Consider the following 24,501-nt stretch of genomic DNA (forward strand, 5'->3'; position numbering starts at 1 on the left):
GGAACAAACCATCCTGATGTCCACAAAGAATAGTAAATATGGCAGGTGACCAGCTTGGCTTAACAGAGAAATCTTCGGTGAGCTTAAACTCAAAAAGGAAGCTTACAAGAAGGGGAAACTTGGACAGATGACTAGGTAGGAGTATAAAAATATTGCTCAAGTGTGCAGAGGTGTAATCAGGAAGGGCAAAGCACAATTGGAGTTGCAGCTAGCAAGGGATGTGAAGGGTAACAAGAAGGGTTTCTACAGGTAAATAAGGTGGTCAGGGAAAGTGTGGGACCCTTACTGAATGGGGGAGGCAACCTAGTGATAGATGATGTGAAAAAAGCTGAAGTACTCACTGCTTTTTTTGCCTCGTCTTCACAGACAAGGTCAGCTCCCAGACTGCTGCACTGGGCAACACAGTATGGGGAGGAGGTAAGCAACCCTCAGTGGTGAAAGAACAGGTTAAGAAGTTTAGAAAAACTGCTCATGCGCAAGTACATGTGGCCAGATCTAATACACCCGAGGTGCTGACGGAGTTAGCTGATGTGATTGCAGAGCCACTGGCCATTATCTTTGAAAACTCGGTGATCGGGGGAGGTCCCAGACGATTGGAAAAAGGCAAATATAGTGCCCATATTTTAAAAAGGAAAGAAGGAGAATCTGGGGAACTACAGACTGGTCAGCCTCACCTCAGTCCCTGGGAAAATCATGGAGCAGGTCCTCAAGGAATCCATTTTGAAGCACTTGGAGGAGAGGAAGGTGATCAGGAACAGTCAACATGGATTCACCAAGGGCAAGTCATGCCTGGCCAACCTGATTGCCTTCTAAGATGAGATAACTGGCTCCTTGGATATGGGGAAAGCGGTGGACATGATATATCTTGACTTTAGCAAAGCTTTTGATATGGTCTCCCTCAGTATTCTTGCCAGCAAGATAAAAAGTATGTATTGGATGAATAGACTATAAGGTGGATAGAATGCTGGCTGGATCATTGGACTCAATGGGTAGTGATCAAAAGTTCGATATCTAGTTGGCAGCCTGTATCAAGTGGAGTGCCCCAGGGGTCAGTCCTGAGGCTGGTTTTGTTCAACATCTTCATTAATGATCTGGAGGATGGTGTGGATTGCACCCTCAGCAAGTTGGCGAATGACACTAAGCTGCGGGGAGAGGTAGATAAGCTGGAGGGTAGGGATAGGGTTCGGAGTGACCTAGACAAATTGGAGGATTGGGCCAAAACAAGGACAAGTGCAGAGTCCTGCACTTAGGACAGAAGAATCCCATGCACTGCTACAGGCTGGGGACCGATTGGCTAAGCGGCAGTTCTGCAGAAAAGGACCTGGGGATTACAGTGGATGAGAAGCTGGATATGAGTCAACAGTGTGCCCTTGTTGCCAAGAAGGCTAACGGCATATTGGGCTGCATTAGTAGAAGCATTGCAGCAGATCGAGGGAAGTGATTATTCCCCTCTATTCAGCACTGGTGAGGCCACATCTGAAGTACTGCATCCAATTTTGGGCCCCCCGCTACAGAAAGCATGTGCACAAATTGGAGAGAGTCCAGCGGAGGGCAATGAAAATGATTAGGGGGCTGGGGCACATGGCTTACGAGAAAAGGCTGAGGGAACTGGTCTTATTTAGTTTGCGGAAGAGAAGAGTGAGTGGGGATTTGATAGCAGCCTTCAACTACCTGAAGTGGGGTTCCAAAGAGGATGGAGATAAGCTGTTCTCAGTGGTGGCAGATGACAGAACAAGGACAATGGTCTCAAGTTGCAGTGGAGGAGGTCTAGGTTGGTGTCATAAATATAAAGGGAAGGGTAAACCCCTTTAAAATCCCTCCTGGCCAGAGGAAAAATCCTCTCACCTGTAAAGGGTTAAGAAGCTAAAGGTAACCTCGCTGGCACCTAACCAAAATGACCAATGAGGAGACAAGATACTTTCAAAAGCTGGGAGGAGGGAGAGAAACAAAGCGTCTGTCTATATGCTGCTTTTGCCGGGGATAGACCAGGAATGGAGTCTTAGAACTTTAGTAAGTAATCTAGCTAGGTATGTGTTAGATTATGATTTCTTTAAATGGCTGAGAAAAGAATTGTGCTGAATAGAATGACTATTCCTGTCTTTGTGTCTTTTTTTGTAACTTAAGGTTTTGCCTAGAGGGATTCTCTATGTTTTGAATCTAATTACCCTGTAAGGTATCTACCATCCTGATTTTACAGAGGTGATTCCTTTATTTCTATTTACTTCTACTTCTATTAAAAAAGTCTTCTTGTAAGAAAACTGAATGCTTTTTCATTGTTCTCAGATCCAAGGGTTTGGGTCTGTGGTCACCTATGCAAATTGGTGAGGATTTTTACCAAACCTTTCCCAGGAAGTGGGGTGCAAGGGTTGGGAGGATTTTGGGGAGAAAGACGTGTCCAAACTACGTTTCCCAGTAAACCCAGTTAGAGTTTGGTGGTGGCAGTGGAGATCCAGGGACAAAGGATAAAATTAATTTGTACCTTGGGGAAGTTTTAACTTAAGCTGGTGAAAGTAAGCTTAGGAGGTTTTCATGCAGGTCCCCACATCTGTACCCTAGAGTTCAGAGTTGGGGAGGAACCTTGACAGTTGGATATTAGGAAATACTTACTAGGAGGGTGGTGAAACACTGGAATGGGTTACCTAAGGAGGTGGTGGAATCTCCATCCTTAGAGGTTTTCAAGGCCCGAGTTTGACAAAGCCCTGGCTGGGATGATTTAATTGGGGTTGGTCCTGCTTTGAGCAGGGGGTTGGACTAGATGACCTCCTGAGGTCTCTTCCAACCCTAATCTTCTATGATTCTAATCATTACAAGCCTCCTCCATCCAAAACATGAACCACATGCAAGATCAGCCGGAAACTGAGTTTTGTGGGTGGAGGGTTTTTTCTGCAGACTAAATGCAAACGCAAGAGGCTGGATACTGCTTCCCATGGGAAGTGTGTCTGTCAGCAGAAGTACCCAGAGGCAGACAGAAGAAAGCCAAGCAGACAGCAAACATGGCCATGACAGAAAGCAAACAGATGGACTTTTTTGGGAAGCATGCTGAATGGAAAGAGGTTTGGAACTGTGAGATATGAAACTGCCTACTGTTGGACTCCTATTGATTCAAGGAAGCAGGATTTTGCCTATTGTCTTTGTAAATAAAACACAATTGCAGCTAAGAAATACCTGGCTCCATCATCAATTTCTCTTCCTAAAGGAAACAACCCACAAGACTCTGACTTTTGACTCACCAATCACATCAAAACGAGTAACAATTATATTTTGGCCTATAAAGCCCTAATAGATTTGGACTCTGGCTATCAGCAAGTGCACCCCTCTTCCTATGTGAAATCGCAGCAGATCAGTGCAGCAGAGGTGCTTTAACCATGAGGGAACAACTGGCAAGGAGTCCTTAGTGAAACACCTTCAACTCTGGAACTTGATTCCAGTCTTGTCCAACAAAAAACAAGTCTAGTTATCTTCAGGCATGTTGCAAAGTCCATATGTTTTCTCAGGCTTTTTAAGAAGGAAGAGAGTTAGAAAGAGATATGTGGATCGATAAGGGATTGTCATAGGCTGGTCCTGCCTGCAGCACCCCCGAGGCATGCTGCAACAGAACAGGCACACCTGCATCAGTTTCCCTCCTTCAGGACCCATAGTAAATCCTTTTCAGGCCCTCTTGCTTCAGGAATGCCCTCCTTGGGGCTATTTTGTTACAGAAATATAGTGTAAATATCCCATAGCAAAAAGTTGCAAAACATAGTCCATTTCTCATGCCCAGTGTATATAGTCCATAAAAAAAACAAACCACCAAATCCTCCTGTCCATCTACATAGCATATACCACATTCCAGTATTGCCACACCCTAGGCTCTTCTTTGGTCCTCTCCTGTCTTTTTACTAGGGCAGGCAGCCCAGCCCTTCCTGCTGGAGTGCAACTCGCTTCTTCCCATTGGAATCCCTGCCCCCATCCCTGCACTGGGAGTTCATCATCACCAGGGGATCATCCCTTAGCCCCTCAGCTTTCTCCAGCCATCTGGCTCCAACTCTCCAGAATGGAGATGTCAGTGGGTAAACACTCTATTGCCTTCAAACTTCTCTGGCCCTCAGGTTCGGCCCTCCAGCTTAGATGTCAGAAGGCAACTCTCTCTGCAGGGCTCTGGACTTTAGCTCTCTCTAGCCCTCTGGATTTGGCTCTTTGGCTTAGTAGGCCAATCAGCTAACTCCTCTTGCTGCTCTGCTCCTTTAGCCTTTCTCTAGGAACCACCAACAGTTTCCTTCAGGGACATCCTGCCCTCTCCTGGTCTCTGGCAGCTCTCACCTGCCAATCTCACTCCCAAGCTACTCTTATCTACCCTCTCTTGAGGACTCTCCACTGTCTCTATCTCTCCCCATTTATATGGCCCAGATGTCTTCTTTTAACCCCAGTTGGAAGCCAACTGATGAGTCACCAGTGCACTGGATCCTGCGCTGTCCTAAAGGGATCAGTCAACCTGTGACAGGGTTGCTGATAATTCTTATGAGTCCTTCCCTGCCCCGTATAAAAGTCCCTTAGGCAAAAAAGAGAAGACACATTTCAGAGAAACAGGAGAAGCTAAAATGACAGGAAAACAGCTAAGGTAACTAGATAGAGCAGAAATCCCAGAACAAGTTGTACTGTAAAAGGCAATTAATTAAATTAACATTATTACTGGAAAATCAAATGAAAAACAGATTTTTAATTATTAGCTAATAAAGGACAAAAGAGGAGAAACAAAGTGTGTGATAAGGGTGCGGTAAACAGAATACATTCTTTCTGACCCCAACGAGTGATCAAGGGAGCATGGCATTAAACTTTGATCTCTTATGGATCTTCTTAAGTAAGTGTTATAAGGTGTCCAGAACCATGGTGCCCACATCACATAAATGTTTAAAATAAATCAAAATAATAAAAAAGTCATTACAAAATGGTTAGAGTTGCTACACACAGAACTTTTCAGAGCCAAAGTCATAAAAGCAGGGAAATGAAAAGTTAAGCCACTTAATAGTATGTACCATACCCTCTACTCCTCCATCTACCTTACCATTATCGCAAACACTATACACCTGAGACCAGGCACCACAACCTTCACTCTGCAGATATCTCTTTAGCAAATATTTTCCCAAGTACTAGAAGTTGTAGATTTGTAGCGCAGTAGCTGGCTGTGTTGGAAGAGGGCATTTGGTAAAGGGTTCTGTGCAGAAGGCTAGTTAAACGATGTAATGGAAAGCTAGGATAGGTTTAAGATTGTGGTTGTGGAATCCTTTGTGAAATTTCACAATAATTGGCCACCTCCTTTTACAGAAAAAAAAATAAAATAAAAAAAATCTGTGCCCTATTTTTGGCCCATGTTAGAAAGCAGTCCCAACTATACAGTCCCTATCAAGCGCCACCATAATAATAATTAAAGACATGAAGATTTTATTTTGAACTGTATCTACAACATCAATTTTATTGTCTTTCTGAACTTTTTGTCACAGGCATGGACAGGAAAGGGATAGTCATCTAACTAACATTTCCCTCTTAAAATTTGAGCATAAGCTTTCGTGAGCTACAGCTCACTTCATCGGATGCTTATGCTCAAATAAATTGGTTAGTCTCTAAGGTGCCACAAGTACTCCTTTTCTTTTTGCGAATAGAGACTAACACGGCTGCTACCCTGAACCCTGATTTCCCTCTTAAGTTACCTTTTATGTTGGCTACCATTGTCATGGTAATGACATTCAACTGCAGTTTACAACACCTGTGAGGACTTCTCCCTGTCAACTTTGAGCAAGTAAATCTGTGATCATTCCTTCAATTTCTCTTTTCAGCAGCAACTTTGAATTTGTATCCATTATTCTCCAAAAATTTGGATTCAACCCAGAAGGGTTTTTTACCATCCCATTCCAATGTTGACAAATTTGCCTGTTGTCACCAACACAACATTGCCTCTGTATACAACTAACTTAACTCTCCCTCTGCTAAAATTCTCCATCTATTCCTTCTTCTGTTACCTCATTGTGTGAAAGCACCTCACTTTGTGTTTCTGCTTCTCCATCTGAAAAATAGGGTTAATATTTACTGTCCTCACAGGAGTTCTGTGAGGATAAATGATGTTTCTAAAAGTCTTTGAACATGCAAAACTGCTTTTTAAATCCTAAATATAATTACAATCTTCTCTTGGAACCCCCTTATTTTGCGCTTTCCCAAGTTCCAGTTCTCCAGAGACCAGCATGTGAAGTACACTACTGCTTGCTCCCTCACTTGTACAAAGAAATAGGACCACATCTTCACTATCCTCAAACAGATCATTCATTTTGGATCCAGTTCAAAACCATTCTCTTTGCCTTTGTCCATGGATCTGTTCTAGCCTACCTCTCCATTCATTTATCTATCTACTCCTCTGCCTCTTCTCATCAAGCAATGACTTCCTCTCAGTTCCTTCATATAATCTCATCATTAATCCTGAGTCTTATCTACATCACTTGCATTCTTGAACAACTTTCTTTTATCAGTGTTACGGTCTCTCCATATATTTTCAAATCCCATCTGAACATATCTTTTCTGCCTTGCGTGAAACTCTTATTTTTGCTTTTCCTCCACTATTATTTTTCATTTTAACTTTGTAATTGTATTATTTAATTCTAGAAGATGCATTTTCCATTCATTTGCATGAACTACACCATTATAAAAGTTACTTTTGTAGTACTGTGTACAGTCCATGTAAATGTAGACTGTGTTTTAATTTATACTTAGCTCACTTTTTCTTACTTTAAATAATACCATTAACAAAGAAAAGTATTACAATAGGCAAAGTTAAGTAAAGTAGCAGACTGAGTTGTATAAACAAAGGTTTTTAAAAGTGTATTTAAAACAACCACTTGACCTCTAGTTTTCCCTTGCTCTGAAGCCTGCTGTTGGAGAGGCACTGTGGTCTGGTCAATAGGGTACTGGACTGGGAGAAAGGAAACCTGGGTTTTGTTCCCAGCTCTGACTTACTGTATGAAGACTTTGGCACGTCACTTCACTTCTCTGAGTCTCTGTTTCCCTTCCCATCCTTTGTCTGTCCTGTTAGTTTAAGTTTGTAAACTCTTTGGGACAGGGACTGTCTCTCATTATGTGTATGTATAGAGCCTAGCCTACCAGAATGGGCCCTGATCTCTGCTGAGGCATGTAGGTGCTACAGAAGTATAAATAATAGTAATAAGCTGCCAACGTACACTTTCAGTGATTTATCTGAGGTCAATCCAGACCTTTAATTTACTTATTTTTAATAGCTGAATAGATCTAAAATGAAAAAAGTATAAAAAAAAGGAAATAAATCTTCTCAGACTGCAGAATCTTCCAATCATCTTGTAAACTAAACTTTATTCTAGCTAACCTTAACTAAAACATAACTGCTATCAGTGATAAAGTATCTGTCACTTTCCAAGTAATTTCCCCCCAGAAACAGACTAAAATTATCTAAGATCAATTATTTTATTTTAAGCAAATCTTAATTTATGTTTATTAAAATCTAAAACACCATAAGAAACAAAATCTTAAGTACAAAGCTATCCTTGCAATTATAGAGAACAAAGAACTTCAATTAGAAGTAAAAACTTATCTTAATTTTTATACCTACTGTTGGCATTTGTAATGGTAACTGATTTTCAATAGACTATTCTTCTAGGACTTCACAATCTCAAAAGATTTTCCAGAAACTACTGATAATGAATTAAGGTAGCAGGTAAAATCACCTGAAAGTACCCTAATATTGTAAACAAACTTATGTGGATTATTATCAGTAATGTTTCTTGTTATATGACCACCAGCAGCAACAGAAAAAAACTGCAGTTTGAGAGCAATAGGAGACATTAGTGGAAAGTTTAATGCACACAATTTTCTTCAAACTCTTTGCAACGAAGCTTGAAATCAACACTTCAAAGACTCACATCTACAAAACCAACTAGATAAGAGCATTAGTAGAATTTCCTGAAAAAGCTATTTTCATTTCTTCTTTAAACTAGAGAGGCTTGCAGCATGGATATATGATAAATGAAGATAAAAATGAACCATACTTTTACATCAGTAACAAATGCTGGCATCTTTTCAAATTATTTTTAAAAATGTTTACTTTAAAAGCTCATTCCTGTGCCTTATGCACCAGAGACCCTATCCTGCAAATGCTTGTGCCCTAACTTAACTTTAAGCATGTGAGTAGTCTCATTCACTTTAGTGGTACTACTCAGGTGCTCAAGTTATACAAGTGCTTAACTGTTTGCAGGATCAAGGCCTAAGTCCTATATTTGGTGCTGAGTAGCAAGATGTTTGGAGAGGATTCTGTAGAATTGCTACTGCACCACTGATGAATGCCTGTAGTCCTTACTAGCCAATCTCTGCTTACTGGCAAACCAATCTGCAGCTTGTCCACACCCAGACACTTTCATTGTTCAGTCCATATGTAACACACTTCTGGGGATACCCAGAGCTGTGGCCCACTGTGTTACCTCTCTGCCTCAGCGAGAGTGAGTTTTGCTGGAGATTAGACTGCCACACCAGTCTGCCTTCCTCATCTGCAAACTCCTCAAGGCTCTCACAGTCTCACTGAGAAGGCAACAATCAGTGAACTCCAGCCCCTAAGCTCCTCAGAGATGTTTCTCTGCAATGCGCAGCCTTTACCACTGTGCATTCACAAAAAATATTAACTTTTCTGCTCTCTTCAAGACATCACAACTTATTAACTTAACAGGGGTAAATACACCCTTCCCTTCAAGCACAACACTGAATTGGTTTATAGTAAAAGTAAAACAAGTTTATTAACAAAAGAGTATGGATAAGTGATACCAAGTCAAAGAAATAAAGGTAGAGATGGTTACAAGCAAATAAAAAGTATAAACCTGTCTAAAAGTCTACAACTCAATCAAGATAGTCTTTGTTCAAGATGACTTCTCTCGCATACAGTCTCCTTTCCAGCTTTACACAGGCCAGTCTGGCCAGGACCAATCACAGATCAAATTGCTTGGTTTCTTTGTCTCCTTAAGGATAAAAATGGAGTCTTCCTCTGTTCCTTATATCCCCAAAAGGATTTCTTTGTCTTACAAGTCAGGAAGACCTTCTGGAGACTCAGTATCCTGGGTCTCTGGTGTGCAGGAGCCATGTTAATTCTCTTTCTCTTGAATTCAGGAACAGAATAACCCCCACTGGTTTAGCTTGAGAGCTTTGTTTACTGCTAATATGTAAACTGGGGTAAACTAATATTCCTTTGTCTAGGACAAACCTGTTTATCACCTTTACGAAGGCTAGGCTGTCTGGTCTTAAACATGTTCTAGTAACATCATACAGAAGGAATTTGTAACTTCACATATCATGTTAATACATGCATTTTACAGTAATATTAATAAACAGTGTCTTATTAGCTTTCATATGATACCTCACAAGGCACATTTTGTACACATATTATTGCACTAATACATAGGGTGTGGATTAGGGTTAGTAATTACTATTCTGAGCTGTGATTATTTTCCCCCACTACGAAGAAGAAAAGCCAACAATGTTTTTAAAATGCAAAATCAAACCCTAAATGCTTAGCAGCAGAAAAATGAGGGGGGAACATTTGCAATATATCAAGAGACGATAGGACCGCTTCTCTATTTTCAACTGATATTTGAAGAGTCTTCTAGTCAAGAAGTCTAGGAAGAGTGCATTTTACATCCAAAGCTCTACAAAGGCAGGGGTTATCGGACTGCACGACTGCTTCCTCATCGTGTTTGAAGTTTGGGTCTGCAAGTATATGAGGGACTGCAGCTCTGTCTCTCAACTTCTTTCTGCTTATGCACAATTTCCAAAAAAAAGCCTCTAAAAAGTGATGGGTATGAAAGGCAGGGAGCACGGATCTGTATTTCTGATGTATTTAAAGAACTACATTCACTGCTAAGCAACCTTTTTTAGAGAAAGACACCACTTTTGAGGAAAAATGATATTATTAATAGAAATATAACAGTTCATTATTATAATTTAGGTTAATACAAAGTTGCCTTTTTCTTTTCTGAATGTAAGGAGATATTTACAACAGTGTTCATGTATATGACGCTTATAGATTCTGGTAGCTTACATGCTTCTATTTTTGCATGCAGACATTAAATAAGCATATAAACTAGACAAAGAAATTCATAGGAAAACTCTGTTTTCTGTCCACAGTTGACAGTCACCAAGATTCTCAGAGAAGATGACACCTACTTATCTATAAAATCATATTTATTTCCTACGTTGTCTGTTTGCACAGATCCTTTATAAACTTGTATTTTGCTTCTAAAAATTTCATATTATTTCCCTTTATATACTATTAGAAATATTTAAATAAATGCTATAGTGATTTCTGCCTTGCATAGTGTATTTGGTAGGACTTTTTCATAGCAAGTCGTAAACATGATTACTGTAGTGGGTTGTAAACGAAAGAACTATTTTGTCAGAAGACAAACAACAGTAGCCATCTCCAAGTATACGGGGTACATCTTCTTTGTTTCAAGGCACCCAGTGTGGCATTAATATAGTCCTTATCTTATTACATTTGGGAAATGTTTTATAGAAGTTATCTTCTTAAATCACAGTTCCACTTAAAGTAAAGTTATTTATTTATTCCTCAACTGCTTAACATTGTTTTAGCCTTGTATGAGTTGTTTATTTGCACTGTTTTGTATCTAAATGCAAGCATTTCATACAATGACTCTGACAACATTGCTATAAGAATATCTGAATATTTTATGTATTAATATAGAAACAAAAAACTTTACCTTAACTGGTAACTAAAATAAGAATCCATTTGAATATAGTTATATTTATATTAATTGGGGAATAAATTTGTTGTCTTGCACGCTTGAGCAAACCATCTGACAAACTTCAAGACAAGGAGAAGCTCTCCAAAGACTGTTAAAACAAAATAATAACTCTGACTAAGTTTCAATTATTGTTTTAGAGGCTAAAAGATTTATATAGAAAATAGGAGTGTTTAGATTAATCTGAAATAGAATTTTAAGTCCTATTAAACAAATATGGAACTAAAGGGATATCTCAGAAAATGAACTGAATAAAAGAAAGTTAGAATTTTAATTGTAGAGATCTTTTGAGAATTTCCTGCTACACAGGCAAAACAATAAAGTTATGAAGTATTTACAACCTTGTTACATTTCAATTAGCAGTTTGAATGTAAACTAAGCTAAAGAGATTACCAAGGCCATCTCATGAAGATGTTGAGTCAATAAAAGATGACAGTGGCTGATACTGATATGGAAAATCCTGAAAGTGATGTGTCTTCCACAGTCATTGAAGCTATGTAAATAGAAGAAATAAAAGCTTTGGAACCTGGTGATCTCAGTTCCCATCTCTCAACTTCCACATACTCAGGTTGCCTCATTTCACACCTTCAAATCAGCACCCACAAGCAACCAAATGCAGCAGCAATAAAGCAGACAACAAAGGAAGCTACAACATCAAGATGAAGCAGCCTTCCAGCCCAACACTTCTGCCATATGTCTTTACCAAAACTTCAACACTATTGGTGAGATCATGTTTCCCAAAATATTGTCAAGGAGTTAGATAAAAATTGTTCTTGAAATGGCATTCTAGATTTAAGATATCAACAACTTTTGTTAAATACCAGAAAGGTTAGACCGAACATGCACTCCTGAGGTGAAATCCTGGCCCCACTGAAGTCAATGGCAGTTGTGAGGAGACATACTCTAACATTGGTACAAGAGAGAGGAATAGTGGAATTAGGTCTGAAAATTAAGCATCTTCATTAAATTGATTGTCTCAAGGCCACTCCTTAAAAAATCAGCTGATGGGCTTATAAGAAACATTGTTATTTTAAATGAATAATTTATTGATTGGCTTCTATTAAGAAACTGAATTAAATAGTTTTTGTTCAGATTCTTTGGACTTAGTTTATAAATGGGAATGAAATAAGTGATCTTAACAGTTTAGATTACTTTGATATAGCCAACACAATTCACTGACTTTTCCTTTGTCCATTATGAAATGTTTTTGTTGTCCGGTATACTAAGGCGGGATTTGCTACTGATTTGGGGTAATAGTTTATTTCAGCCTTAATTCACCTGGGAAATGTGTTCTCCTAACCCCCCATAGCATAGCAGATGCTTAAAATTGTAATCTCTGCTGGAAGCTCTCCAAAAGAGAGACATAAAAAAAGAGACTAACTGAAATAACCATTGGTAATTGCTTGTTTATGTTTCTTTTACTTTTTCTCTTTCATTTTCCCCTTTATTAGTCATAATTTGCTTGCCTTTAGCTCTGGTGTCCCTAACACATAAAAAGGCCACATTCAAATAGTGGAGTTCATATCCTTGACTCGGTATTGAGAGAACCCATTTCTACAATATGGCCTACCATTACTTGTTTCTCTACATTATAACATTTTAGTAATTTGCAGAATATAATTAGTTGGTGCTTAACACCTTAAAACACTCCTTTTTTTTGCAACACGATTTCCCATTTGTCAATACAGACCCTCAGTTTTGGGAGGTTAACTAGCAGTAATGGAGAGGTGGGTCTGCTCTCCCAAATTAGGCATTAGATCTGACTGCCAAGTCAAGAGAAAAATGCTGCATAAACATATTAATTTAATTATAGTTTGTAGAAATGCTTATCTTGTTGACAGACATTTCTGAAATACGCAAAAGAGGCTGCTTTAGATGTGGCAAAATATATTTTTAAAACATCAGGTACTGCTACGTGTTCTGATATTGATTCTCCTTTTAACTTATCTCCATATGATTTACCTGGAATATAAGATCTGAAAATTCCACTGCTAGAACCAGGAAATCTGAGAACCAACAGGAGCTAGTAAACACTGGGTCAGCTGGGGCTGGAGAAGGGGTCTGTAACAGAGCGCCAACTCACCAGCATGGCATCTCCTGCTGGTTGTCCAGGAATTAGCTCGATTCCAGTCTTGGAGCCCACCCCTGCTGGCCAGTGTCTCCCTACCGGTACCTGCTTCCTGTGAATCCCCACTACCTGTAGCACTTCAGGCGCCGCGTTCCTTCCCGACCCCGGTGCCCCTTATCTTGGGGTGCTGCCCCACAGCAGTGCCCCCACTTCCTGGGTCTCCCCTCCCATGGGAACCCCAACCCCATATACCCACCTTGCCTCAGTGACTACTGCCATTCATCTCTAGCCCTTTCTCTCAGGGGTAAACTGCAGTCTGTAATGAACACTCATCACTGGCAAGGGGGTTGGACATGCTGCCTTTCTAACCCCAGCTGCCTCCCTGAAGCCCTAATACCTCCCCTGGCCTTGGGAGGACCTCAGCCTGGGGACTCACCAGGCCAGAGTTCCTCAGCCCAGCCCAGCCCAGCCCAGCCCTAGGTACCCTGCTTGCTCTCCCAGGCAGCCTGCCCCTCTCTGCTTCCCAGCTGGAGCAAGAGTCCCTTCTCCCACTCTCTTAGCCTGTCCTTTTATCAGGGCCAGCTGTGACCTAATTGGGCACAACCTAACCTGTGGCTAACTACCCAAGCAGCCTCCCTTGGCTGCTTTTAATCCCTTTCTAACCGGAGCAGGTGACCACCCCGCTACAGGGTCCCATAAATAATATCAGCCCCAAATATATGGTACCAAAAGCGAGTGTGCTCACAACTCCTACAAAATCTGTTTTCTCTGATTTGGTACCAACGGCACTTACAGATCCCAAGAATGGGATTTATACTGACAATATTCAAAGAGCCTGTGATTTCCTATAAAACGGGTTGGTTTGATATTCTGAGACAGTATTCTCAGCAATTTTCAGGGATCCCCTTCTTTCCTGTTCTGAAACAATGTAATCACATCAATACTATTTGGTCTGCCATCAAAGAAGAATAACTTTAAAAGTAAGGCAAAATGTGTTAAATAATTTCTTCTATGTTTAAGCTATCAATGTTATTTTTGGTTTTGAAAAATAGGAGACACTTGACTGCTAACAGTGTTGCAAAAAGAGAGAAAAACAACAATCAAACAAAGCTTGAAGCTACATAAAAATCTTTTGAGAATCAACCAAAGGACAAGCTCTTGTACACGTATACAATAAACATTTGGCTATGCATTATTCACAGGCACGTGGCTTGGCACATCAAATATGCATTTCATTTAAAAATGAATGATGATAGAGGTTTATACAGATTGATAATGAAATTATCCATAATAATAAACATACCGGTGTTTGCTGCATCAACAGTTTGTGATGTCTCTGTTGACAATTTCTGAAGGGCCTGTTCACCATCTGTCTCCTCCGGTGAGCTGTTATGTTGAGACTGCTGTTGTTCTTCAACTTCGACAATAAATGAAATTATACCTAAAACAAATAGGTACCAGATGTTATATTAACCAGGACATTAGTTTTATAAGATTGTCTGCCAGACTTATATTAATGTTGCTGCAGCTCTGAACTAATAAAATATGAGGCAAAACCTAAATTCCAGGAGTCAGCTATCCAATTATAATTGATTGTGATAAAGAATACATCTTTGACGAGTTCAAGGAAACGAACCCTGCTTCCAAATTCTTTTTTTTTCTTTCTTCAAAAGGATAATTATTTTAGCAGCTTACACAAAATAATTAAAGGCCAGTAATAAAGAATGTAGGTAAGTTATCAAATATGGATAAGAGCTTTTAATAACTTTCTTTCCAATTTCATTTTTATGTATAGCTTAGAGCAGTGGTGGGCAACCTGCAGCCTACTCGGAACGGCCCGCGGGAACGGCGAACCATGGCCACTGGGAGCTTCAGGCAGCCGTGCCTGCAGACACTCAGAGTGAACAAACTGTCTCGCAGCCTGCCAGTGGATTACCCTGACGGGCCGCATGCAGCCCGTGGGCCGCAGGTTGCCCACCACTAGCTTAGATGGACTCTGATTTTTTTTTAAATCACTGATCACAGTAATCTGGTTTTGCTGTTGCCATCCAATACACATAATTGCTTTGATTTTCCTGAGCAATTTTGTATGACTATCATACATTTTTGGGATTTACCTTGTTTTGTAATAGAATATTTAGTGACCATTAAATATCCAGAGACTGCAAAATTAGGCTTTGTTTTCTGCACTGGCAAATGACCCGTTCAGTTAAAAATAAAGAATTTTATTTAATCTTAAAGAAAGTACAAGCTCCAATACGTACATGGTTGCCCAAACATTTGAAAGAGCAGCTTGGAAAGACATAGGCTTTGTCACTTGCATTATGTGCGTCTAAATATGCACTTTAATCAACACATCTTCTTGAAAGGACTATATATTCCCTACTAGTTGACTTTTGTCACACGCAGTATTTTATTAGATTCTAGAGACACTTAAAGCTGAAACAGGTCTACTAGTTGCACTTTTAGGTTATGCACCAATTTTTCAACTTTTAACTTGGTATATCAATCAGCATATAGCATAAGGTTTTAAAATAGATTTAATGTTTGCCTCTTGTACTTTCCATAAAAACTGTTTATTTTGTTGCATTTAGGCTTATTTTACCATACTCTATAATGAGACATTATACTCTTTAATATTCTTAGTGTTCATTTGAAATATGTTCCACAGGGAACTTTTTAAATTGTATCTTATTAAGTGTCTGGTGCATTACATAGCTGGGCAAAATATTCATAGTAAAATTTATTTTTATTGAGTTCTTTTCATAGAGTTCATGAAACATTTGGGAAATTGGGGCAGCTTTATAAAATTTCCAAAGAAATTTCATGAAAAAGATTGTTGACTATTCTGATGCCTAACACTATTCTGTGGCACAATTCTGCATTTTACACTTTTCTTTTTTTCCCCTCAAATTTTGAGCTGAGTTGGTTGGTTGTAATGGATCACATCAGCCAGGTGATATTGGTCTGGTTCCCTGATTGAGTGAGCTAAACACTGGAGTGTGAATTTGATATTTGGTCTCCAGAGGTCAAAATGCCAGTGTACGTTAAATCTGAGGAGGCATCATGTTACAGAGCACAAACAGTGAAAGACAGACCATCCTACTGTAAGTACAAATGTGGAAGTCTCTATTCCTGAAAGATGTCAAGAATTCTGAGCAAAATTCAGTGGGAGAAAAACGTAAACATAATGTAAATGATAACTGGGTGTTGTTTAGGATTCTTTATTGTGATTTATTTATGATTTATTAGATGCCAAATACAGTGACAGTTCCTCAGTCACCAAAGCAATTCTTCATTAAACAATCATCCTGGTTAACAAGGGATGTGCAAGTAGCTATTACATAATAAAATAAATAAATAAATTACTATCTATAACAAATGGAAAAATGGGAGATTGACAGCAATGAGTACAAACCAGCAGCTAGTTAAAAATCTATAGCCAGTAAGATTAATGACAATAAGAAGAAGATCTTGAAATATAATAAGGAACAAATGAAATCTTAACAATGGGATAGGTCCAATACTAGATAAAGATGGTACAATTGACAATCCTGATGTAGAAAAGGCAGAAGTATTCAATATATATTTCTGTTCTGTATTTGGAAAGTAGCAGGATCATTTTCCATGTGTTGCAATGATAGTAAAATACTTTCTATTCCATCAGCAACTAGCTAGGATGTTAAACAGCAACTATTAAACATTTTAAAATTAGCAGGAATGGATAACTTGCACCTAAAAGTATTAAAATAATTGGCAGAGGAGCTCTCTGAATCATTAGTGTTAATTTTTAACAAATCTTGGAACACTTAGAAAGTTCCTGAGCATTGAAATGACGCTAATGTGCAATATTTAAAAAGTAAATGGGATTAGCACAGTAACTACAGGCCCATTAGACTTGACTCTGACACCAGGCAAAATCATGGAAAGATTGATATAGTTACTTTATCAGTAAGGAATTAAACAATGGAGGCATAACTAATGTCACAACACTATTTTAAGGAAAATAAGTCTTAGAATCAAAGAATATTAGGGTTGGAAAAGACCTCAGGAGGTCATTTAGTCCAATCCCCTGCTCAAAGCAGGACCAACACCAACTAAATCATCCGATCCAAGGCTTTGTCAACCCAGTCCTTAAAAACCTCTAACAATGGAGATTCCACCACCTTCTTAGGTAACCCATTCCAGTGCTCCACCACACTCCTAGTGAAATATAGTGTTTCCTAATATCCAACCTAGACCTCCCTTGCTGCAACTTGAGACCATTGCTTCTTATTCAGTTATCTGCCACCACTGAGAACAGCCTAGCTCCATCCTCTTCAGAACCCCCCTTCAGGTAGTTGAAGGCTGCTATCAAATCCCCCCTCACTCTTCTCTTCTGCAGACTAAATAACCCCAATTCCCTCAGCCTTTCCTCGTAAGCCATGTGCCCCAGCCCCCTAAACATTTTTGTTGCCCTCCACTGGACTCCCTCCAATTTGCCAACATCCCTTCTGCAGTGAGGGGAACAAAACTGGATGCAATACTACAGGTGTGGCCTCACCAGTGCCGAATAGAGGGGAAGAATCACTTCCCTCGATCTGCTGGCAATGCTCCTACTAATACAGCCCAATATGCCGTTGGCCTTCTTGGCAACGAGGACACACTGCTGACTCATATCCAGCTTCTCGTCCACTGTAATCCCGAGGTCCCTTTCTGCAGAACTGCCGCTTAAGAACATAAGAATGGCCATATTGGGTCAGACCAAAGGTCCAACCGGCCCAGTATCCTGTCTACCGACAGTGGCCAATGCCAGGTGTCCCAGAGAGAGTGAACCTAACAGCTAATGATCAAGTGATCTCTCTCCTACCATCCATCTCCACCCTCTGAAAAACAGAGGCTAGGGACACCATTTCTCACCCATCCTGGCTAGTAGCCATTAATGGACTTAACCTTCATGAATTTATCCAGTTCTTAGCCAGTAGGTCCCCAACCTGTTGTGGTGCATGGGATTCTTCCTTCCTAAGTGCAGGACTCTGCACTTGTTCTTGTTTATTTCTTTTGGCCCAATCCTCCAATTTGTCTAGGTCCCTCTGAACCCTATCCCTACCCTTCAGTGTATCAACCTCTCCCCCCAGTTTAGTGTCATCTGCAAACTTGCTGAGGGTGCAGTTAATCCCCTCATCCAGATCATTGGTAAAGATGTTGAACAAAACCAGCCCCAGGACCAACCCATGAGGCACTCCGCTTGATACTGGCTGCCAATTATATATCGAGCCGTTGATCACTACCCACTGAGCCCGACGATCTAGCCAGCTTTCTATCCACCTTATAGTCCATTTATCCAGCCCATACTTCTTTAACTTGCTGGCAAGAATACCGTAGGAGACCATATCAAAAGCTTTGCTAAAGTCAAGATATATCACATCCGCCGCTTTCTCCATATCCACAGAGCCATAGAAGGCAATCAGGTTGGCCAGGAATGACTTGCCCTTGGTGAATCCATACTGACTGTTCCTGATCACCTTCCTCTCCTCCAAGTGTTTCAAAATGGATTCCTTGAGGACCTGCTCCATGATTTTGCCGGGGACTGAAGTGAGGCTGACCAGTCTATAGTTCCCCGGGTTCTCTTTCTTCCCTTTTTAAAATATGGGTAATATATTTGCCTTTCTCCAATTGTCCGGGACCTCCCCCGATCGCCATGAGTTTTGAAAGATAATGGCCAGTGGATCTGCAATCACATCAGCCAACTCCGTCAGCACCCTTGAATGCATTAGACCTGGACCCATGGACTTGTGCACGTCCTGCTTTTCTAAATAGTCTTTAATCTGTTCTTTCACCACTGAGGGTTGCTCACCTCCTCCCCATACTGTGTTGCCCAGTGCAGCAGTCTGGGAGCTGACCTTGTCTGTGAAGACGAGGCAAAAAAAGCAGTGAGTACTTCAGCTTTTTCCATATCATCTGTCACTAGGTTGCCTCGCCCATTCAGTAAGGGTCCCACACTTTCCCTGACCTTCTATGGAAACCCTTCTTATTATCCTTCACATCCCTTGCTAGCTGCAACTCCAGTTGTGCCTTGGCCTTCCTGATTACACCTTTGCATGCTTGTGCAATATTTTTATACTCCTTCCTAGTCATCTGTCCGGATTTCCACTTCTTGTAAGCTTCCATTTTGAGTTTAAACTCACTGAAGATTTCACTGTTAAGCCAAGCTGGGCGCCTGCTTGTCGTCTTATCAAACAAGCTTGATATTTTCTTTGATGAGACTAACAGTTTGGTTGATAAAGGTAACTATGTTGATACAATATATTTAACCTCCTCTCAAACATTTGCTTCAGTCCCATGTGACATTTTGACAAAAAACAGCACTAAACAAATCAATGCATCCCATATTAAATTAATTAAAACTGGTTATCTAATCAATCTAATAATAATTTTACATGGGAAAAATCACCCTCCTGTGAAGGTGTTTCTAGTTGAGTCCCACAAAGATCTAATGCTGTTCAGTATCTTTATCAATGATCTGGAAGAAAACATAAAATCATTGCTGTAAAATTGCAGATGATACTATAATTGGTGGAGTGTTAAATAATGATCAGAACAAGTCAATTACACAAACTGATCTGGATTGCCTGTTAAGTTGGAGTGATTTGAAAAACATGTGTTTAATACAGCCAAATGCAAGCTCATACATCTAAGGACAAAGATTTTAAGTCAGGCTTACAGGATGGGGACAGGGTCCTGGAATGGGTGACACTGAAAAGGCAATTAGGGGCAAGGTAGATAACCAAGTTAATGGGAGCTATCAGCAAGATGCTGTAGCTAAGATGGTCAATGCAAACCTTGGAGGCACAATCAGAGCAATGTGGAGCAGGAACAGACAGGTAGTATCACTTCAATATACCGCATTAATAGAACCATTACTGGAATACAGCATAAAGTTCTGGTGAACATAAATCAAAAAGAATGTTGACAAATTGAAAGGGTTCAGAAAAGAGCTACAAGAATGATTCAAGGACTCAAAAACATGAAAGACTTAAAAAGATCAGTCTATTTAGCTTATTGAAGAAAAGGTTGAGTTGATCATGATCTAAAAGTACCTATATGTGGAAGAGATTTCTGAGAATAGACAGCTCTTTAATCTAGCAGACAAAGACACAATGAGATCCAGTGGTTGGAAGCTGAAGCTAGAGAAATACAGACTGGAGTGGAGATAAAATGTGCTTTTTTAAACAGTGAGCGTAATTAACTATTGGACAACTTTCACAGGCATGTGGTTGATTCTCCAGCACGCGCAGTATTTAAATCAAGACTGGATGTCTTTCTAAAAAAAGATATCTCTATTTCAAAACAGAAGTTACATGTTTGATTCAGAAATTATTGGGTGAGCTTCTATGCTCTGTGTTATGCAGGAGGTCAGACTAACTGATCATAATGGTCCTTTCTGGCCTTAAAATCTATGAATCTATGAAAGCTGCTGGGAATTAAGAGAAATATAACAAAATATTAAAGGACAGGAGGAACAGTGTCATTGTATGAAAACATATTTTAAAACACTAAATAATATCTGTATAGTTAGAACATAAGACCATACGAATGGCCATATTGGGTCAGACCAAAGGTCCATTTAGCCCAGTATCCTGTCTTCCGACAGCTGCCAATGCCAGGTACCCCAGAGGGAATGAACAGAACAGGCAATCATCAAGTGATCCATCCCCTGTCGCCCATTCCCAGCTTCTTGCAGAAGCTTATTTACTTTCTCCACACCAGTCATAATTTTATAGACCTCTATCATATCCCCCCTTAGTCATCTCTTTTCTAAGCTGAAAAGTTCCAGTTTTATTAATCTGTCCTCATATCGAAGTAATTCCATACCCCTAATCATTTTTGTTGCCCTTTTCTGAACCTTTTCCAATTCCAATATATCTTTTTTGATATGGGGCGCCCTGATCTGCACACAGTATTCAAGATGTGAGCGTACCATGGATTTATATAGAGGCAGTATGATATTTTCTGTCTTATTATCTATCGCTTTCTTAATGATTCCCAACATTCTGTTTGCTTTTTTGACTGCTGCTGCACACTGAGTGGATGTTTTCAAAGAACTATCCACAATGACTCTGAACAAAATAACAACAAAAAAGAGTAGGAAAAGCTATAGAAAAAGTGTACAAATGCTATACCAAAAAAGCTCAGTGTCTCAGTTTTTATTTATTATCCAAACTCACCTTCAGGTGTAACCATGTTTTCATTTTACTCATAAGGATTTGTTAACCTTGGACCCTTTATCCCTGTTTTCTAAGTATTTTTCTTGACTTTTATGCCATATATCTATTAAGATATGAACTGGGTTTTCAAAATATAATGGCTGGGATTTTCAAGAGCTTTCATTGTTGGATTAACTCTGCACCCATGAAAGTCAACAGTAAGACTCCAATTGAGTAGGTGCAGAGTTAGGCCAATACTGAGTGTTTTTGAAAATACCACTATTTCTCAGCTGTTCTTCAGCGTATGTGCATTTCAAAACAAAAATACTAAATACTGCACTACGAGTAGCAACTGGAAAAAATAGTTCTTAAATACACATTAAAATGGAAGGAAAGAGCACAATGAGATGGCTCTTTTCCTTGTCAGATCATTCTTTAAGATGGTCTCTTGGTAAAAATATCATTGCTATTTTTTTAGTTTTAGGATGCAATATAAACCTTTTGTTCAACAGCAGCCCACATACTGATGCAGCAATTTAGTTTTATATTATTGCAAAAGAAGCAATCTCTCTTTAAACAGACAAAGACGGTTTTATTTCCCATTAAAACTGCATTGGCAGCATCATATCTCACAATATGAGATTCATTGGCCATATACAGTAATACCGTACACTTTAGTGAAGTGGAAAATATTCAACTTTTTTCCTTTTCTATAAAATGGACTACACTAGCTGAAGGATTTATGGGCAAAAAAGAAATTCTCTGAGCATGATTATTTTCTAGTTTTAAACAGATAGTAAAATCCATTACTCTATTCACAATGTTCCAATATATTGTCTGAAGACAACGAAAGAAAGCTATTTTGTGCTGGAATTTATCACATTAATCTGAAAATATGTGGAATGTTTAGCTAGTGGTTTAAATACTACAGACATGTTCTTAATGAGTGTGACTGTCTTCTTAAAGATATAGTACAATAGCCTTGAAACAAATATTCAATGTGCATTAGAGCACTCTTTCAGTAAATTAGCTGTTACCACTCAAGAAAGAGATCTTGGAGTCATTGTGGATAGTTCTCTGAGAACATCTGCTCAATGTGCAGCAGCAGTCAAAAAAGCAAACAGACTGCTGGGAACCATTCTTAAAGGGATAGATAAGAAGACAGAAAATATCATAATGCCACTATATAAATCCATGATATGCCCACACCTTGAATACTGTGTGCAGTTCCGGTCATCCCATCTCAAAAAAGATATATTAGAATTAGAAAATGTACAGAGAAGGGCAACAAAGTGATTGGGGGTATGGAAGAGCTTCCATAGCAGGAAATAATAAAAAGACAGACTTTTCAGATTGGAAAAGAGATCACTAAGGGGGGGCGGAGGAGGGGATATAATAGAGGTCTATAAAATCATGTGGAGAAAGTGAATAGGGAAATGTTATTTACCACCTTCACGTAACACAAGAACCAGGGGAGACTCAATTAAATTAATAGGCAGCAGGTTTAAAACAAATGAAGTACTACTCACACAATGCACAGTCAACCTGTGGAACTCATTGCCAGGGGATGTTGTGAAGGTCAAAATTATAAGTGGGTTCAAAAAGAATGAGAAATTCATGGAAGATAAGTTCATGGGGATCACTTGATAATTGCCCTGTTCTGTTCATTCCCTCTGAAGTACCTGGCATTGGCCACTGTTGGAAGCCAGGATGCTGAGCTAGATGGACCATTGGTCTGACCCAGTATGGCCATTCTTATATTCTTAGGAGTTCTAGTCTGGTTTTAAATTAATCATAGCTCTGATATATATAGCTATGTCTTTGGTCAGTGTGGGAGAGAGGGACAAATCCGACCGGTTTTCTGAAGGATGCTGTGAAACCAATTTACAATGAATTTGTATACAGAGAATCTTGACTTAAATAAAAGCGAGTGAAAGTTCCATATTGCTTCTGTAAACCTCGGTCGCTTGTTCAGAACAGAAGCTCTCAGACTTCCAACACAGGCAAACAAGGAAATTGAGAGTGTGTTGATACCTGTTGCCAGGCTAATGTGTAGGAGCCCTACCAAATTCATGGTCCATTCTGGTCAATTTCTTGGCCAGAGGATTTTAAAATTGATCAATTTCATGATTTCAGATGTTTACCTCTGAAATTTCATTGTGTTGTAACCATGGGGATCCCAACCCAAAATAGGATTGATGGTGGAAGGGTTTGCAAAGTTGTTGTGCGGGGGGGGGGGGGGGGCGGCGGAGGGGCCCAAGATTGCCACCCTTACTTCTGTGCTGCCTTCAGAGCTGGGCAGCAGCCTCGGAGCTTCTGCAGTTACAGGAGGTTCCTGGAAGTGAATAAGATCTCCCCTATGCTGCTGGGAGCACCCAAACCGGGGGCTCCTAGCTACTAGTCCAGACCAGTGACAGATTAAGGCAGGGGCCCCAGCAAATTTACCTTCCCTCCCCCTCCCGCAAAAAATGGGTGCCCCAGCCCTGGAAGAAGCCCCAGGGGTGAAAGCCCTAACCTGGTCACCCAAAGCCCCACCAGGAGCTGTGGAGGAAGAAGCCCCAAGCCTGGGTGTATTAAGCCTGTCTGCAGCCACAGAAGCTGAAGCCCTGAACCCCAATCTCTGGCTGCAGCTGTGGAGTAGAAGCCCTGAGCCCAGGCTGAGGGTTTCGGGCAGAAGCTCGAGGGGTGGAGCTGCGGGGGGTGGAAGTCCTGAGCTCAGCACCCAAAGCTATGGCAGGAGCCACAGGCGGAGGAAGCCCTGAGCACAGTGCCCAGACCCCCTCAGTATGTCCTTCGGCCCGCGCCACTTCCCGCCCCCATTGGCCTGCAGTGGCGAACCGTGGCCAGTGGGAGCTGCGATCGGCCGAACCTGCGGACGCGGCAGGTAAACAAACCGGCCCGACCCGCCAGGGGCTTTCCCTGAACAAGCAGCGGAACAAGTTTGGGAATCACTGCTTTAGGGTGTGATGAACTACAATCTATACTGCTTGGCACAGCCATTCCAGTGAGGAAAAAATGTTAGTCCGCAGCCACTCTGGAGTAGCAATAGCCGCTCTCTGTTTCTGGAAGGCCTACTCCTGAGAAAAGATGAGCAGATCAAATGCCAGCATCTTTGCACAAGGAATCTTCAAACATTAGGGCTGGGTGTGTTCCTAATAGTATTCTTGGCTCTTCTGGGCCCTTTTTTTTTTGGACACACTTTAAAGGGGAACTTCAACAAAAACACCATTACTCATTCTGTGCAACCCAACTATAACTATTTAATACTTTAGAAAAGAATATTTGGAAATCACTTTATAAAATCTAAATGAAATTAATCTATTACTTAGGAATGGATCACAGGGGACTTCTCTCTGGAGCCAGAACATTGTACGAACTGGTTATTAAGTCTTATTTCTACATTAAGGCAAGTCTATGACTACAATTAATTAGAGTATATAATCTTAGCTCAATC

The 24,501-nt window shown here is 40.2% G+C and overlaps 1 protein-coding gene across 1 annotated transcript in view; it reads right to left on the reverse strand.

Annotated features, from left to right (window-relative positions):
• Positions 1-24,501, reverse strand: part of CFAP47 (cilia and flagella associated protein 47) — a 642,446-nt gene that overhangs the window by 233,534 nt on the left and 384,411 nt on the right. The window contains exon 50 of the mRNA XM_037902107.2: positions 14,165-14,302. Within this exon, the coding sequence (XP_037758035.1) occupies positions 14,165-14,302 (138 nt within the window). The remainder of the gene's footprint in view (positions 1-14,164; positions 14,303-24,501) is intronic.

Source organism: Chelonia mydas, chromosome 1, assembly GCF_015237465.2.
Source record: "Chelonia mydas isolate rCheMyd1 chromosome 1, rCheMyd1.pri.v2, whole genome shotgun sequence".
NCBI classification, from domain to species: Eukaryota; Metazoa; Chordata; order Testudines; family Cheloniidae; genus Chelonia; species Chelonia mydas.